General features: G+C 45.1%; 1 protein-coding gene across 7 annotated transcripts in view; it reads right to left on the bottom strand.

Moving 5' to 3' along the window:
• Window positions 1–19,126, bottom strand: part of LOC144823287 (dipeptidyl peptidase 4-like) — an 867,366-nt gene that overhangs the window by 448,694 nt on the left and 399,546 nt on the right. For 3 of the 7 annotated variants that reach the window (XM_078681655.1, XM_078681660.1, XM_078681658.1), the window contains one exon: window positions 11,407–11,433. The exons of the other annotated variants lie outside the window; for them this stretch is intronic. In XM_078681655.1, coding sequence (XP_078537781.1) covers window positions 11,407–11,433 — 27 coding nt within the window. The remainder of the gene's footprint in view (window positions 1–11,406; window positions 11,434–19,126) is intronic. 7 annotated transcript variants of the gene reach the window in all.

Below are 19,126 nucleotides of genomic sequence, written 5' to 3'. Positions count from 1 at the left end.
TTCGTGTGCGTCCTGTTGCGGCAACAGGACGTGTGGATATTTCAGTGTTCTTGGAGCAGCGACGTCAATGCCCCATTCAGCAAACAGTGTTGCTTCCTTGAGGACAGCCTGTTGGACTTGCTGACTCGCAAGTCCAATTATGGTGGAATCGTCATGAGTGTCTATCTCCAATCTCTTGAATATCACCCACTCAATATTTTCTGAGGTGATTTGGGCCAGCGAGGCAATATGGCCAAAGAGGCGGACAATGTTGGACCTGTGCAAGATGTCAAATGGGCCTTTTGCTGTGTACCTTGGGGTTAACTGCAGCTCGTAGGTGGATTGTTTTTTTTTTGTGTGATGTAGCACAAACTCACCCCTTCTCCCTGGAGCTTAAGCCTCTGGTTATTGAAATTTAAAGGGTTTATGTGAGTGGAATCTGGCTGCTGCCCATTGGGCCCCGTGCTTGATTGACCTACCACACTCGGACATCTTTGCCACTCCCCCTGGTCTGATGTTACATTTAGGTAATTTTTGAGTGCGGCTCCTGGTTGCTGATTCCCTTGCCCCTCAGTTGGTAGACCTACCACTCTAGACTGTACTAGCTGTGCGCGCTGTTGTAGTTTGGGATTTGTTACAGATTCATGTTTCAGAACCGAACAGGAAGGGCTGGGGGCACTTAATGGTGTGGCGACGGCCACCTGTGAAGGCCTTTGTTGGAGAGCCTCATTAGTTTGACCCTCCATGAGAGGGATTTGTTGACTTTGGGCCTCACCGCGAACAAGAGGTGCGTCACATGGCTTGCCCATTTTAGACACCTGCTTGGGTATGAAAATGGGGAAGAATGGTTTGGGGATACGTTTAGTTTCAGTGTCGCCCAGGGTTGATACCACCGAGGGTGTGTTTCTGCTTCTAACTTTGGACTTCTTAAGTTGTTTTTTAAGTCTTTTTTTGGCTCTCCTTGATAACGGACCTTTGGCACTTGCTAATGCTCCTTCGACCCTCTCCACTTCAGAGGTAGTAACAGACAGGTCATCACTAACGGTCTCGAGATCCGAGGCCTCGGGGTCACCATTCCCTTTATTAGCCGAAATAAAGTTAATGCGGGGCCCTACTAGCGGAGCCTTTGTGGCGCTATTGCCCGTTGTGCTAAGGGTTGCTGTTTCGGCATGCTCTGTCGTCTGTGGTGGTAGCTTTTGTGCGGCTTGTTCTTGCGTGGTTATCTCGCCCTGACCCCTTGCTAATGCAAGCATCTCTTTTAAGACTTCGGGTAGACTTGCCCATTTATCAATTAAGACGTCACAGGAATTGGTGCTGGCGGCATAAGCTTGTTGGACGTTAAGTTGGACTTCCAGCTTTGCCAGCTTATCATCTTGGCACACCAAATGTTGGGCTATCGACTGCAAAAGATCGATTTGGAGTTCCATCTTTGCGGACTGCCATAACAGTGCCCTAGCCATTATGTCCTGGACTTCTCTTATAGCTGATGAGTTAAGGTCTTTAAAAGTGGGTTCAACGATTGGGTCGGTTAAGTCTTGGTGATGAGTTAAACTCAGCGGACTCCAACCCTCCGTTTGTGCAGTTCTCGGGGCCTTAGCTCTTCCTAAATTAATGGGGGTAGTTTCAAGTGTTCGTTCAATAGTCTGTTCCAGTTTTAGTAAGAACGAAGTTGTTGGAACGTCCGTACCCTGGGGGATTGGCCTCTGTATTTCCCTAGGTGTCACAATTGCATTCGGGCCCTTGCCTGTGCCTGTGCTCTTTGGGGAGGAGGATGTGACAACCTCGCTTGTCCTCCCAGTATCTATATCCACGTTCGCCCCCAGCGTTGGCCTATCGTGAATGTCGGCAGTGACCCTAATCGGGCTCTTTGTCCTGGCCTCAGACGGAAAACGAGCTTCAAGGCTCCCAGGTGACTCGAAGTTAGCAGACTCGCAGGAGTAAGAGTCCCCTGGGGCCAGGTGGATCTTTGGGATCCCCGGTAGGGCATCGGTCGTGGGATCTTGTGACGTTTCATCCAAAGGTGAGGGGCAGTTTGAGGCCTGAAAGAATTGAGTGATAAGGCCTTGGGGGGGGGAGGGAGTTGCCAGTGACCAGGTCCTGGGATTTTTGGGTACTTATGCTTCTGGTTACCCTTCTTTGTGCTAGACTCTCAGGGTTCACTTCCCCCTCATCCTCCGTGCAGGATTTAGTCTTCCTCAGCGTCATCTCTTTTTGCGCCGTTTGCTGGGGCTAGGCTTGTTTGTGCCTGATTGTGCTGGTGGGGAGGGAATACCAGAACTAGTACTGATGTGGGCCCCCGTGTTGCGCTGTGTTTTTTGTTTTGAGGGGACGGAGGTGTGGAGGGTGACGGAGGGGTCAGCAAGCGGTGCACACGAGGGGGACTGCAAGCTGGAGACCTAGTCTACCAACCCCTCAGACCACGCCCTCTGGCTCTTACTTGGCGGCGACCTCTAACGGCTGCCGCGCTTGCCTCCACCTCTTACCTCTTGTCTCCCACGTCGTCAGATGCACAGATGCACAGGCTGGTCTCAGTGTCCCCGGCGACTCCCGCTGCCTCAGGGGTGGCCCTGGCTGCTGCTGTTACCTGGGCTGCTGGGTGTTCCTGCTGAGTGTTCCCGCGGCTTCTGGAATACTCCTGCCACTGTAGGGGACCTTGCTGCAATCCTCCTCCGCTTTCCAGACTAGCCCTGCGCTGACCAAGAGCTCATGTGGCCCCGGCCGGCTGCCTGCCGAGGGCTCCCGCCGTGACCGGGCCGCTCCCGAATTTTGCCGGCGGCCCCTGCTGTAAAGGCTGTGGGTTCTGGCGGCCACCTACGGTCGCGCTCCTGCGCTCTGCTCTGCTCTGCACAGCACGGGGGAGAGGGGCAGGGATCAGCCAAGCCACCAGCCTGTGAGCCGCTCGCACCGGGGGGGGGAGGCGAAGAGGCCGGAGAGACCGGGAAGGGTCAAAAATCCGTGGCGCTGCCTCTCACTACAATGGCTTTCCGCTTCCCTCTGTGGCAGCAGCACTCGCCTCGCCTCGAGGCAAAGGCGTTCTGGCGTTCTGGTGAACTCACAATTCCGCTCACTAGCTCCCTCTAGCGACCACCCATTCAAAAGCAATGACATTATGGAGCAACTATCCAATTAACTTGTATTGGCTTTTGATGTATTAGGCACTAGACCGCATACACCTGTAGACACTAGTACAACTATGTCTCAGCTAAATAGTGATAGGATCGAATGGACTTATTTATTATGTCCAATATGTATATGGGCACTAGACCGAATTCATGTGACTCCTATATGTGTTTTATCTGACAGGTACATCACCACTATCGTAATGAGGTACTTTACACATACTTCTATGAGTAACTTTTAACCATGTACAGGGCACCTATGGTACTTAGCATTTATGAATTTATATTTGCGGTGTTGTACGATAGATTTGAGAAGGTTGTGTGTCTCTACAAGACTTATCAGTATTACTAAGCTTGGGATGTATTTTACGTTTGTATCTTGCATAAAATGTAAATATCTCTGCAAAGATGGCCGCCATCGAAGTTTAGTGAAAGCAACTTGGCACGCCCTGTGACTTGTAGTATAGCAGAAGTTTCGCTATACCGAATAAGGGCATATAACCGGGGACCATATTAAGAAATGTCTCACTGAGAAACAACATTAATAATATATTTTAGAGCAAGCAATGCGACGTACAAAAATGTTTTTCGTGCACTTTACCGTATTTAATGCAAAAAAGAGAAAAACTCAATGAGCAGTGGGTATACAACTCTGTACAATGGTTAAGATGGTGAATATTCAAAGTCTTATTATGAAATGTCACTATTTGCCCGAAAATTGTATATTACAAAATGTCTGACATTGTGCTTGGCGAGAGGGCTAGTCTATCACTAACAGTCCGTCATTGATTACCTTGTCAATTACGAAGGTTTGTTTCACTTTATTTATGCACGCTGTTTTGCAACAATGTTCGTGTGATCAAGACAAACTTTTTTGTCGAAACGCGTAACGAGCAAGCAATAAAAAGCTATCTTCTTTGCAGAAATTGACTTTGAGTATGCGTTTATTTGTAAAGATTGACGAAATATATATATATATATATCCAACCACAATTGCTCCGATGCACGAAACGAAACGAAAGCACGAGAACAGTTAAAAGGCAGAGAACTTCTACCCGTGATCAAGCCTCTTCAGAGGAGAAACGCGTTGGGTTTTATTTTTACCTGTGCAGCTTTCCACAATGAATAAAACTATTTTCTACAACCTTCAGCAGGCGTCGGTGTACTTCACTGCTAAGCACGAGTGAGGTGGTGTTTGGATATATATATATATATATATATATATATATATATATATATATATATATTCTATGGCAGGACGGAGGGTCCGATTATGCTTTCTCAATTTCTTTACTGAAAACACAGCAGCCGATCAGTACGCAGTAAAGAAATAACAAACTACATTACCCATAAACCCTGGGTAACCATAGAGTATGTAAGAGTATATAAAGGGGCATAGAGGTGAACACTTCCTCTTTCTTTGCTGCTTCGCAGCCAGTTAAGTGCCTTTATCTTTTACATTACTGTTTATGCATTGTGCTATTCTATATTTGCTACGCTTACTTGTCTCTGACTTGTATTTCATTTTTCGCGCTGTGTGCGCTCTTCTCTCGCTGCTCGGCGTGTTGGTTCGAGGTCGCTGGCCTCGTTTGCCGTGTTGGTTCGAGGTCGCTGACCTCGTTTGCCGTGTTGGTCTCTGTGCTTTTGGAGCGTGAGTTCACCTCCTGTGTATATTCAACGCGTGTTCGCGTTGTCTGTTTACCGGTGTGGAGCGGGAGTCGGAGCTGGCTGAGACGCGCCTCCTCGCGCGTCTCTCCCTATTCGGCAGCGGCTTTTGCGCATGCGCCAAGCCTTTGTTTACACGCCCGTCGAAGGCGTGTGTTTACTTCAGCAGTCGGCTTTTGCCTCAGACGGAGGAAACATCTGGTGTTCGTTTCGACGCCTGCCCTGTTGGTGCTGCCGCTTGAGCTCCCTGACGCCCTCTATCTATATTATCTTGAGGGTTGTAAAATTAGCATAGGCTCTGCCTAGAGTGGCCGAATCTTGCTGGTGTTCGGTGCGAGTCCTCCCTCCACAATTTATTGTATTTTGGTCAGGTTTTCCTGCGTTTAAACGACTTGCACTGGGGTACCACTCCCCCAATTTGGCTTTGCCTTTTATAAGTTCAAAAACGTATTCCTTCCTTCCTGTGGGCATTATTTGGTGGTTTTGTCACCATGGCGGAATATTATGATGAGGAAGGTGAGGCTTATTATGGGGAGGATGAGCCTTCTGCGTCCCTTGATGATTATATGGGCCAGGCATTGTTTCAGGCGATTGCGCCACTAAAAAAGCATCTTTCTGATTATGCAGCCCAACAGGGTTGGGTACCTCCTTCCTCTAGTCGTAGCAAAAAATCACCAAAAAACCCTCACAAATCCAAGTTTGCTAAATTGCCCAAAACCCTCTCTGCTCCTTCATCGAGGAAACGTGCTGCGCCTGCCCGTTCGGACCCACCGTCCGACTCAGATGATAGGTCTTCCTCTTCCTCGTCCTCTGAGTCTGCTAAGCCTCCCCCATCCAAGAAATCTCGGAAAGAACACTATGTAGATGCTCCATCTTCACCTAAGGTTTTGACATTTAATCCTGCAGACATCATTCATCCCAATTCCTCTGCTTGGTTGCCATCTCCCGAGGTGGCAGACTATGTCCAATCCCACATCCGTTCCACATTTGAAAAAGATGTGCGAGCTCGTTTACGCTCGGAATGCCCTCGCCCTGACCTTTCAGACAAGCTAGCTTCCACGCCCGATGTAGACCCTACCATGGTCACATATATGCGCAAGTACACGAAGGTGCTGGACTTGGGTTACAGGGCTAAAGAGTCTGGCGCTCAGACTGACCCTGACGAGTTAATTGGTTGGTCACAGCGAGCAGTCTGTTTTCTGGGTAATGCTAACTGTGCCTTGTCGGCGGAGCGACGTCGCTCCATTTTGATGAAGCTTGATCCACGCCTCACTGATTTAGCAACTTCAGAATCTGGCTCCCAAGCTCAAGGCTTACTCTTCGGAGCTCCTTTTCTCAAGGAGCTTACTAAGTTTGTTTCGACCTTCAGTGGGCTAGATAAAGCTCAAGCGAACCTGAGACGGGCCTTCCGCCCGTTTTTCGGCAGGGCCGGACGAAGGGGACGTTCGTCCGGCCGTGGGTCAGACCAGCCCGCTCAACGGGGGAATAAGTCCCACAGAGGAGGTCAAGGTTCCTTCTCCAACAAATCTTCTTTCTACCCTTCCAGAAAAGGCCGAGGGCAGTATGGCAAAGGCGGTTACAATGGTAACCAAGAGGACGTCCGGATTCTTCCGCATCAGGTGAGCTTGATTCTCGCTTCCAATGTGATTTTGGGGGGAAGGATTTGGTTTTTTCTGCACAATTGGCGTTTGATCTCAAACGATGCCTGGGTGCTGGAGACGGTGTAAGGGTACAAGATAGAATTTTACTCTCGCCCTCACCAACATCTCCGGCCTCGCCCTCTTGTTTTTTCCCGACCAGATCAGGAGGTTATCTCCGCAGAAATCTCTTCCCTGTTGGCCAAAGGGGCCATTTTTCCGACGTCTCCTCATCCCCAGGGTTTCGTAAGCAATGTTTTTCTCGTGGGGAAAAAAGGGGGAGGGTCTTGTTTAGTACTCAACTTAAAAGACTTCAACGGTGGCGTAGTCTATCGTCATTTCAAGATGGAGGGTATCCATCTTCTCAGAGATCTTCTTCAGGAGGGCGATTGGATGGTTCGACTGGATCTGAAGGATGCCTATCTCTCCGTTCCAGTTTATGCTCCTCATCGTCGCTACCTTCAGTTCCAATGGATGGGCAGTTGGTACGAGTACACGGTCCTACCATTCGGCCTTTCTTCCGCTCCGTGGTGCTTCACGAAGCGTCCAGTGATGGAATCCTTGAGATCATGCGGAGTTCGGTTAATTGTCTACCTAGACGATATTCTCCTCTTGGCTCAGTGCCCTGTTCTTCTTCATTCTCATTTGCAATGGTCCGTGGCTCTTTTACAGTCTTTGGATTTTCTAGTGAATCCCCTAAAGTCAAACTTTTCTCCATCTCAAACTATGGATTTTCTGGGCTTTCAGATAGATTTAATCTCCTGTCAGTTACTTCTGCCACGTCAAAATATCAGATCCATCAAGAGGGACTTGAGGTTGCTTCTCGCTCAAGAGACAGTCTCCTTGCGCTCAGTGGCTCGGATTGTGGGTCTTCTATCATCCTCCATCCAGGCGATTTTTCCGGGTCCATTACATTATCGTGCGCTTCAGCGCCTCAAGATACGCCATCTCCAGAAGGGTCTTCGGTACTCAGATCACATTCCTCTTTCGGAGGAAGCCCAGACAGAGATGTTGTGGTGGCTGGACCACATGGAATCCTGGAACGGCCGTGCGCTCTTCGGGAGGACTCCCGATGTTGTGATAGAGTCAGATGCGAGCCTCTGGGGTTGGGGAGCCCGCTGCGGCTCAGTGTCGACAGGGGGTCGTTGGTCTCTGGAGGAACTGTCTCTCCACATCAATTGCCTGGAGCTTCTGGCGGGCTCTTTCGCGATTCGATGTCTATCTCCTCTCCAAACGAATTGTTGCATTCTTCTCCGAATGGACAATGTCTCGGCAGTTCGTTATGTGAACAAACTGGGGGGTACCAGATCCAGACTTCTCTCAGAAATTGCGAAGGATTTCTGGCACCTTTGCTTGAACCGCAAGATCACTGTTATTGCCGAATACCTGCCGGGCTCTCGAAATCTAATTGCGGACTGGAACTCTCGCCATCTGCGGGATTTCAGCGATTGGAGGCTTCATCCTCGGGCATTTCACAGGTTGTCCCAATTTTGGGGAACTTGTCATCTGGACCTTTTTGCCTCCCGTCTCAACACCCAGGTTCCCCAGTTTTACAGTTGGAGGCCAGATCCGGAGGCCATAGCCACGGATGCATTTCTTCAGGTCTGGCCTCCTCTGCTTTGCTATGCATTCCCACCGTTCCTCATGATTCCCCGAGTTCTAGCCCGGGCCCGTCTATTCTCTTCGGAGCTCATTCTAATAACCCCTCTTTGGAGGGCTCAGGCGTGGTTTCCAGTTCTTCTGGAGATGAGTTGCTCGACACCGCTTCTCCTTCCACAGGTATGGAACCTGTTGCTGGACCCTCTACGGGAACCACATCCTCTTGTAATGTCGGGCCAGCTCCTGCTAGTAGCGTGGAGAATTTCGGGGAACGCTGGAAAATCCAAGGCTTATCGGGAGACGCTACAAAATTCATCAATGAGGCTTGGGCCCCTAACACACATAAGCGCAATAAATCAAGTTGGAAGCGTTGGTGTGATTGGTGCTCACAGCGGTCGGTAGATCCCGTTTCAGCGGATCTTACTTTGATCATTAACTTTTTGGCTTCTATGGCATCCTCTGGGCTAGCTTACAGAACGGTTAATAATTTACGTTCTGCGATTTCTGCAGGTCATATTCCTGTGGATGGTAAACCAGCGGGAGAACATCCCTTAATCTCCAAGTTGTTGCGGGGCATCAGGATGGTAAAACCTCCTTGCCCCAAGTATGTTGCCCTTTGGGATGTTTCTATTGTTTTACGTTTTCTGTCTGATTGGCCTTCCAATAATCTCTTATCCCGCAAACAACTCTCAGCTAAGCTGACTATGCTTCTGTGTTTGGTTTCTTGTAAAAGAGTGTCTGATGTGCGGGCTTTGGATCTCGCGGGTCGTACCTTCTCGCCTGACGGTGTCTCTTTTGTCATTTCAAAACAAACTAAATGTAATACAGCTGCGGTTTCCTATCCTTGCTTTCCTCACAACCCTCAGTTGTGTGTGGTCCAATGCCTAAAGGATTATGAGGTAAGCACTGCACCTTTTCGTTCTGATCCACAGGGTCAATTGCTTATCGCTTTACAGAAGCCTTTCAAGCCTGTTTCTCCAGCTACGTTAGCACGTTGGTTACGTTGGCTCATGCAGGAAGCGGGCATTGATATCTCCCTCTTTGGGGCCAAATTCTGCAAGAGGAGCAATGGCTTCCAAGGCTTTTTCCATGGGTGCTAGTCTTCATGATATCATGAGGGCTGCGGATTGGTCATCTGAGTCTGTTTTCAAAACTTTTTATTTTAAACCAATTGTAGATGTTGCATCTGTTGTGGTGGCAAAGCTTTAAACAAGCATAATCGGAGCCTCCGTCCTGCCATAGAATTAAAAATTTGCTAACATTCGTGCCAAGAATTTTCAATTCTATTAAGGACAGGAGGTGAGGATTATCCCACCCTTTCATTTATTGTATTTATATTATGCTTACTGCATTTATGCTGTACCATACTGTTTACTGTTTATGAAATGTTTCTCACCCTGTCCTAAATACTATGTTCAACTCTTTTGGGGAACAGTTTTTACGGCTTCTATTTCCCTTCTTCCAGGCTCCGACCTTAAATGAAGTGTGCCGCAACTTTTTTCTCCTGGTTGGTCTGTTGCTGTTCCTGTGGCTCTGGGAGGTTCCTTCCCCTCTTCAGCCGGACGCTGACCTCTCCGGGGGACGCCTTTGATGGATTGTTTGAGTTTCCGTTTGATCTTTACTAACTGACTTTAGACAAAGAAAGAGGAAGTGTTCACCTCTATGCCCCTTTATATACTCTTACATACTCTATGGTTACCCAGGGTTTATGGGTAATGTAGTTTGTTATTTCTTTACTGCGTACTGATTGGCTGCTGTGTTTTCAGTAAAGAATAGAATTGAAAATTCTTGGCACGAATATTAGCACATTTTTAATTCTACCACAACACTCATCTTCATCTAACGATCCAGCTGCACTCTTCCCATGGTTCCAGCAAGGGTAACACAGATAAGTCCGGGTACTGAACAGTTTTTTTATTTATGTGTTTCAGCAACACCCAACATAGGAGGCCTACGCGTTTCGGCTTATGCCTTTAACCGCGAAACTCCAAAACCCACAACCACAGTGTTTAAAAAAAGTTAGTCACATGATCCTAGCACATTTCCCATCAACAGTATCTAGCCTGCCTGACTCAAGGCGACAAGGTCTCAAGGTCTCAAGGCGACAGCCATAGTGGAATTCCAAAGTGTCAAGCATTTTAATGCATTTAAAACTGCATTACATTCTTGGTTTTGGAGTTGCAAAACATCAAGTAACTTAATATGTGAAACCCTGCATTTCATTCCTGATCCATGCATGAAACATTTAAACCATATTTCCAGAGGTGATATCTCCATGTGGCTTCACAACTTGTCTGTGCATTTTAATCACCTTATAATTACAGTGCTATTGGAAAAGACTTGTGCTCACTGTGTCACACCTACACACTGGTGTCAAAATCCCCACTCATCAGCACAGTATGATAGCTTGCACATTTCCTGAGGTGTTTAGTTATTAAATATAAATGTAAAATGCTGTTGCATCAAGCATAATATGTAAATCACATTCCTTGGGCTCCCATAGGGCATATAAGTTTAAACACCTAGGATATACTTTGATACAGTAGCTATCCATATGTCTCATATCTGCTGTCTTTATCTAAATAGGTTAGCGGTATACACAGTCCATATCCATTTCTATATGGGATCAACTCATTATCTCACAAATGTGATTATTGTGTCGACCTAAAGAACAAATGCATATTTGTAAACACTGTTTCACGAACATCAACATTGTCAAACAATAAAGTGCGAATGCTTGCTATAAACAGGTGTCCCCATAGTTACTCTCCCTCCTGCATAGACTTAAAGTGCAAATTCCTATGTGTAAACTATCCTACATAATATCATATCTAAAGTGCAGCTCCTGTTTATAAATAATATAAATAATCCTCTCCACAATGACATCTCTGTGTGCGTATATCTAAAGTGCAAATACATTTATATGGGTAATACCTCAGAGGAATCTGTTATATCCAGTTAAAAGTGCTAGTGCTACATGTAAACAGTTGTCTCTCCAAATTAATTCCCCTTGTTTTTCAGGCTTATTATCTACACCACTGCTATGCCAATGCTAACACCTCTATTCTCACTACATTTTCATTCTCAGGGACACTATGTGTTCCTTTATATGAGACTGGAGATTATCACTCCAACTATGATATAAAACACATTATGGCAAATGCTGGAAAAAAACTTATCTGCATACATATATAGGATTTTACCTTTATAATTTGATGCGCAAAACAGCACTTTCATTTTACTGGATGTTGAGAAGGATGCATACAATTTTTTTCCCAGCATCTTGCATAATGTGTTTTATATCATACTGTCCTCCAGCCTTACTCACTGATAGTGAGGTGCAATTTTAAGTGCACATATCTTTAATAATACCTGTGACCTCACAGCAACAAAGAAAACAGACTCACAGTTGTCTTGTCTTGGCTTGTTAACGTCTGTTGAGAAAATGTAATGTAATTGATCAGTGCTAATAGTAAACTCACTATTATTCACTATTATTCACTTGCAAAGTGAGGGAAACTTTTAGCTGAATAACAAGCGACAAAGTAGCTAATGATATTGTAGCAGATATCAAGGCCCTCATTACGATGGCAGGTGGTCGGACCACCGACTGCCATAGTATCTGGCAGGTGAGCATCCGACATTGAATCGGTGGTCCCACCAAGACTAATATGATCAGACCACTGTGCTGGTGGTCAGAAAGTGCCAGTTTTTACTGCTGCTTGTGCTGCTGCCCAGGAAAAGGGACGTAACACAAGCTACAATAGAAAAAGGCACTTTGTGCAAATCCTTGCACCGTTTGCCAGGCACCATGTGATTTCTTACACACGATGCATGTATGTGTGGGCGGCACTTAACATTGGCTCTCAGGGGACGGGGGCTCTGCATGGTGCCCCCAAATTATTTCTGTTTGCGTTTTCATGGCAGTGGGACAGCCATGAAAAGGCATTCAGAAAGAAACCTCTTAATCCCTACGGGGGTGCCTGTGCAGGCACCTCCTCCATTGCAGGGCTAGGATTACGACCACAGCCCCGTCGGGGTCTCAGTCTTCCACCCTGACCGATGTGCCCGAACCATCAGTCCTGTAGCCTGGCAGTCAGGTCGATGGCCTTGATTTCTATGGGACTGCCACCGACAGCCTGTCAGTTGTGGTCCGCCCTCCACCATAATGAAGTCCAATGTGACAAGTCAAGAAATTGACCTACCCAAGTTGTTAAATGCCCTGCCAAAACCCTTTTTTATGGCACTGGTATGAAGTGGCACATCATAATCAAACAGTTGTATCATACATGCCTTGCTGCTGACAAGCAATTTGTTTGTTCATAACCAGCATCATTGGTCACAAAAGGGGTCACCTGATGACTCTTGACATATATTTCACAGTTAATGTGTTCATGGTTATCTATACCTTCAATACTATCAATGCAATATACTGTTCAATAGTAGAAAAAGCCTAATGGATCGAAATCTGAAAAAACTCAAAATCTTTGGCCCATGTGGGCCAAAAGGCAACTTTGGGTCGGCTTATTTAATAAATCCAAGATATTGGCACCAATACGTACAAACTGTATCATTGCCAAAATTACAAGCTTAATATCCAAATGATTGCATGCACCGTTATAAAGCACTGATCAAATAGTGTCTGCTCCTTGTTGCCTACATGTGTCACTGTTACACCCGACGTAACTCACATTCTGAGTTAAAACCATAGTGTAGACAATCTCATTATATGGAGAGAGAGGAGTATGTACAGAAAACTATATGTGTGTGTGGAGGTCTTCCTCCATATTGAGACCATGAGGAATTTCGGAGTCTAATTTTATTATATATCTAGATTCCCTTTTCCGCAATTTCTCATGATCTCCTCTTCTGATGTTAACCGGAATGCCCTCTATCACAAAATATTTGAGGCTAATGTTGTTACTTTGATGTTGTTCTTCAAAATGTCTGGTGAAAGGATAAGCTCTGTAGCCATCTGTGACTGCCCTAAGATACTGTAGGATCCTCTTATGGACTGAGAGCATGGTGCATCCTGCATATATTAACTTGCTGGGACATTGTAAAATATACACTGCATGGTCCGTTTTACAGTGATATCTCCCAAGGATATTTTTCCTCTTTCTGGAAAAGGCTGGCAAGTATTCCTTGGTGTTGATGCTGTTGGCATGCTTTACATCAGCCACACCTCTGGAAGCCAGGGTTGCGGCTCAACCACGTCATTTGGGCAGAAGTTACTATTTCAAGACTGCTTTTGGCTAAGGGCCCAATTGCATGTTTGACAGTTCTGGAGTGGGCCGCCACTCTACTGCCCCACTCCAAGATCACCAAACAGGGCTGCTGCCAGATTATGAGTTTTTCATGGTCTGCAGGGTGGGTGGCATGGCAGTCCTGCAGTGGTGAATTTCAAAGACACCTATATATGCATTAGAAAGGCATCATCGCAGGGACGCCATAGCAAGTATCAACACAGCATGGGCTGTGATGTCCATGCCATGGTGGAACTGGAGGTGCATGAACACAGGGGGGCACAAAATGTGTCCCAGTGCATAGGCACGAGGATGCCATGTAGGGACCCATTTGTTTCAGAATGCCACTGCAAAACTTCTGCTAGGGATTCCTAAGTTTCAATCAGTAAGAAAGCATCTTCAGAAGCTGTGCTGGCTTCCGGTTAGGAGTCGCATTGTTTTGAAGCACTACGCATTACATATAAGGCACTTCATGGTACCGGCCCTTAGTTCTTGAGGCGGTCACTGCACTGGTATTCTCCAAACAGATGCCTTTGTGCGGAAGGGGTGAAACTGATGCTACCTCCCTGATTTGGTAAATCCAACTGGGGTGGCAGGAGCTTCAAAGTGGAGGCTACGAAGCTCTGGAACAGCCTCCCCATTTCCATGCGAATTTTCCCTTCCCTGTCAGCCTTCAGGAAGGCTCTTAAAACCTGGCTATTTAACAAATAGAGGTCCCAGTACACTCAGGACTGGTAGCACTAATATACCGTTTGGTATTTGCGTGCTTTATAAATTTGAATAACATAACATAATAACATGAGCACCAGACGTTTCGTGGAGGAAGATTCTTCATGACATCGCTAGCGGTCCTGAAACTTGTTATATGCATGGCGGTTCTGCAGCGGCATCGACACCTTATTGAGAGCCCCTGACCGCTGCAGGCCTGCCAGGGAACACAGTTCCTATTGGTTGCATCGGCGCAATGGCAATCCAACCACCAAAGTTGTAATAAGGAGGTGAGACCGTAATCAGGCCTTGAATCCTCTCTCATGAATTTCGCTCTCTTGAACATTATTCCCGGTCTGCGGGGGTCACTTTCCCCAAGAGCGGATAATTATTAATGATATGCCACTGTTTCTGCAAGATTGACCTCATAGCACATTTTTATGCTGTGATGAGCCTGAAGTGTTGGTCGATTTGGATATCTCTGTTAGTGGTTTTACTTGCAAATAGTAGTTGTTCCCTAGTTGTAGACTTGTCCCTCTTCTTGGACTGATCTAAACTGTTTTTTGATTCTAGACTTGGCCCTCTTCTTGGCCTGATCTAAACAGTTTTTTGAGTATCCCCTATCTGCAAATCTTATTGTCAGGTCTAAGAGCGCTTTATCTTCTTTAGCTTCAGTAGTTTCACTGCAATAGCTTTCACTGTATGGGATGCTGTTTTCTTAACTGCAAGGATGAAAGATAGTAGTGTGAACCAATTCGTTGCATGAGGTAGGTTTTCCAAACAATTATGTCTCACACATGTTGTTCTTGATATACACTGTGAGATCAAGGAAATTAACTTCTGCACTGTTAATAATGAGAGTAAATTGAGGTTGTTGGTTTCTATTCTTCTCAAAAATGACCTTGCACTTTTTTCCGTGCCCCTCCACACTATGAAAAAGTCATTAAAATATCCACTTGAATGAATCACATGATCAGATCAGTCTTAGTGGTATTTGGTCTGGATCACCTGCCCCTTCCACCAGTCTTTATGCAAATTAGCTTAGCTGGTGGTGAAGCAGGTGCCCATTGCCGTATCGTGTGTTTGATGGAACAGTTCTTTGTTAAAGAAAAGAAATTGCAATCAAGACATCTCTGTATCATGGTTAATAGCATTTCTATGTGCTTACATATTTACATATGCATGGCGGTTCTGCAGCGGCATCGACACCTTATTGCGAGCCCTCAGGAAGTGGCATACAGCCCTCAGCCCATCTGTGTGACATATAAGAGTATACAGTGTGACACTGCCAATGGTAATTACTAAAAAGTCACTTTCCCAAGACAGGTCAATCATTTTTCTGAGGAGGTTATACAGAAAATGGTTCACTTATTTAGAAGTGTTTCCAAACGCACTGCCCAGTGTGGAAATATTTGGACGGCATTGAGGGTTGCTTTTATCTTTATGTACACTGGGAATCAAGTACATTACCGAAGTGGTTTGGTGATCAACTTTGAGGTACTGATGTTCTTCATGGCTAATGAGTCATCGATCCCCCCAGTCCATTAGTTCATGCTTATTCCCTTTTTGCTGTTGTTTCATGGTCGCTGATGTGACTCTGAAGTAACATCACTGATTATCAAATTGGTTGTAGGCTTTTATCATATATTTTTCTTGTGACCAAAGCTAGGAGTCCTAACTTTACTACTCCTAAACTGAGAATAATCCTAACGTTAAGACTTTTGGTATTCACAGAAGGCATTTAGGAGTCCTAAAGTTAGGACTCCTATCTTTACTACTCCTAAACTGAGAAAAATCCTAACTTTAAGACTTTTGGTATTCACAGAAGGCATTTAGGAGTCCTAAAGTTAGGACTCCTAACTTCTGTGAATACCGAAATGAGTAAGTGCCTTCTGTGAATACTAAAATGAGTAAGTGCCTTCTGTGAATACCAAAATGGTAGTAAGTTTAGGATTTTGTCTTAAGTTAGTTCTGTGAATAGGGCCCACTGTGTCTTGCATGCCCAATGTTTGCTGCATAGGTTCGAGTTTTTTCTTAGATTGGAGCAGAACACATTTTTTAGGTTTCATTGCTCAAATTAATTTAAAGAAATCAATTCTAACCTGTGTGTAGTTCATATTTTGTACAGGACAGTATAATAGGCCTAGCTTTAAAATGTCTTCTTTTTAGGATATTTGTATGCTCGGTAAATTGAGGATTGTGTTGTTACTGTCCTTCAAGACAGTTTTTTTACTCCTTGCTCTATTTCTATTTACTTCTGCCTCGATTTCCTTTCACTGGCGCAGTGGCGTCTCCTCCTCCTCTGCCTTTTCCTTCTTGTGTATTTGGATTTAGTGCTCCCTGGGATGTAGGTTGGACCTGCGGTCTTGCAGTAAAAAATCTAATTCGTCAATGACAAATGAGATGTTTGAGGCACCAGACGTGCCTTCTCCAGATCCATATTGACCTCTGAATTGGGTTTGCTCTCTTTTTCTCAGACTGTTTTCTTCAGAGATTCTACTTTTCTCCGACAAGCGCTGCTTCCATAGACTATCAAATTCCTTCGCAAATGTAAAAATTGCTCTCGGTCATAGTCACTCCTATTGCGCTATAATATATATATATTCCTCTGGGTTTGTGGTTTGGTAGTGTGCATCCAGACTGTCAGTGGCGCAAGCCTAAGGGCGATACCACCACGCCCTTCTTAACTTCACTCCAATTTTCTCCCCAGTAAAGAGAAAGGCTGCACTCAGGGACTACAAGCATTTTCATTTATTTTAAAACAGCACATGCCAAAGGAAAGCATTTCGGCTGTTCACTCAACCTTTGTCAACCTTAAAGAGCCTCATTAACTTTGCAGATTAAATACTTTCACATGTGTTCCGGTAGGTAAACATAGACAAAATACTTTCAGTTTAGATTACTTCTTTTATGTCCACTATTTGCCTTCACATGTTAAAATAAATTAAAATCCGTAAAAGTGCTCAACAATAGTTCTTGCATCTCTAAAATGCAACAAATAGAAAATAAAGGCAATAGCTTTCTTTTGGTTTTCCGGTGTTTATAACTTTGAGACTGTCACTTTTATTATAATTTATTTCTCTTTTTCAGGCTTCTTTAAATATTCTATCCCGATTTAGGAGCACTTTTTAATCCTTGCACAGTCAGCAAATATACTTGTCTATGCAGTTCCAGAAACCATCCTTCATATTCTCTTTCAACAACCTTCTGTGTCAAGCTGCTAGAACGCTGCAACTCACAAACAAGCACTGTCTGCCAATAGCCAAGTCTCTTGCTCTCACCGCTCAGCACCGTGCCTTCAGCGGTGCCTGACTCCCAGGAGCCCCAATATCCAAGAATACATGGGCTTACTGCCAAGTTTATTTATATATATATTACCTTAAAAACCAAAGAGATGTCATAGTTAGGCTCAGGTGTCACTTGTTCGAAAACAGATAAATTCAGATGTTATGGTTGGTGAGCTAACTATAACTTTCGCCCCGTCAGAGCACTACTTATGACCTCACATATTACATCACTCATTACATGGTCAGTGACATCATTGATGACATTGCTGATCATCTCAAATGACATCACTCATGCCATCATCTAGTGACTGAGTGTTTATAAAACGTTTGAGTGTTAAATTCTATTCTAAGGTAAATTGGTGAATCAGTGGGTGTATGAGTGTCTGATTAGATGATTCAATGGGTGCATGACTAACTGTATAAGTGAATGATTAGGTGTCTCAGTGAATGCATGGGTGAGTGACTGGTTGTGTGAAAGTCTGTATCTCTTTGTAAGTTGGTGTCAAAATGGCTCCATGGGTATGTGAGTGGGTACATGAATTTCTGTATGGGTGAGCGATTGGTTGTCTGATACCTCTAAGGGTATCTGAATCTCTGTGTGGATGGGTGATGAGTGAGTAGGTGGGTCAGTGGCTGTATGGTTTAGTGAGTGCATGTGTGTGGGGCTGTATGTGGTGTGTGTATATGGCTGTGTCGGTGAGTGAGTGCATGTGTCACTGTCGGTGAGTGAGTGCATATGTCACTGGTATATGGGTGTGATGAGGTATATGAGTGACTGTATGGGTGAGTGAGTGAATGTGAGAGTGGCTGTATGGGTGAGTGTATGTTTGTGTCAGTGACTGTATAGGTGAATGAGTCTGCATTAGTATCTGTATGAGTAAGTGATTGTGTGTGTAACTATATGGGTGAGTAAGTAGTTGTACGAGTAGCTTTATGGGTGACTGACTCAATGTGTCAGTGGGTATATGAGTGCATGAGTGGATATGTCAGTGGCTGTATTAGTGAGTGAGTGGGTGTATGAATAGCTGTATGGGTGAGTGAGTGTATGTGTGTGTTAATTTAAGATTCAGTTAATGGTAGTGTAATTACCGGTATGTGTGTGAATGGGTTTGGCAATGGTAGTGTGGTAGTTGGAGTGGGTGTATGAGAGGTTATATGTGGTGTGAGTGGGTTCCTCAGAGATTATGTGGATGATGTAATCAGTGATGTCATCAGTGATTTCATTTGAGATGTCATCAGCAATGTTATCAGTGATGTCACTGACCATGTCATGAGTGATGTAATATGTGCGGTCATAAGCAGTGCATTGTAGGGGCTTGAGTTATAGTTAGCTCACTAACTGAAACAACTGAATTTCTCTGGTTTTGTACGAGTGACACTTGAGTTACTATAACGTCTCTGTATCTTTGTTTTTTTCAGTGTATTTCTAAGGTTCTTTTAATTCCATTTCTTAATTATAACATCCCTGTAACCTTTGGTTTTTCAGTGAATTTCAAATGCTAATTCCTAACTATATCGCCCTGTGACCTTTGTTTTGTTCAGTGATTTTCTATGTTTTTTCAACTAGTAGTTGAGTTTGCATAGTGGTGAAGAAAGGAGGCTGGGCCTCCAATCGGCTCTTAGGTATCCAGCAGTGTAGGACTTTCAGGAAGTCCCTGGAGGACTTCTTGGCCCCCAAGGTCCCATCTCAAACCAGAAGTGCAACTTGAGCCACGTTTGCAGAGTGGTGGAGAAAGGGGGCTTGGCCTTTGAAGACCTCTTAGCAATCTTGCTGAGTTGGACTTATTGGAGAAAACACGAGGGGTAGTTGGCCTCCAATTACGTCCTTGGGAGCCAGCTACCACTCCTGGTACCTCTAGTAAGTTCCACACAGCAGGATTGCTGAG

This window comes from Lissotriton helveticus, chromosome 3_1, assembly GCF_964261635.1.
Source record: "Lissotriton helveticus chromosome 3_1, aLisHel1.1, whole genome shotgun sequence".
NCBI lineage: Eukaryota > Metazoa > Chordata > Amphibia > Caudata > Salamandridae > Lissotriton > Lissotriton helveticus.
The sequence above is the reverse complement of the archived record's forward strand: the minus strand, read 5'-3'. Positions and strand labels throughout refer to the sequence as shown.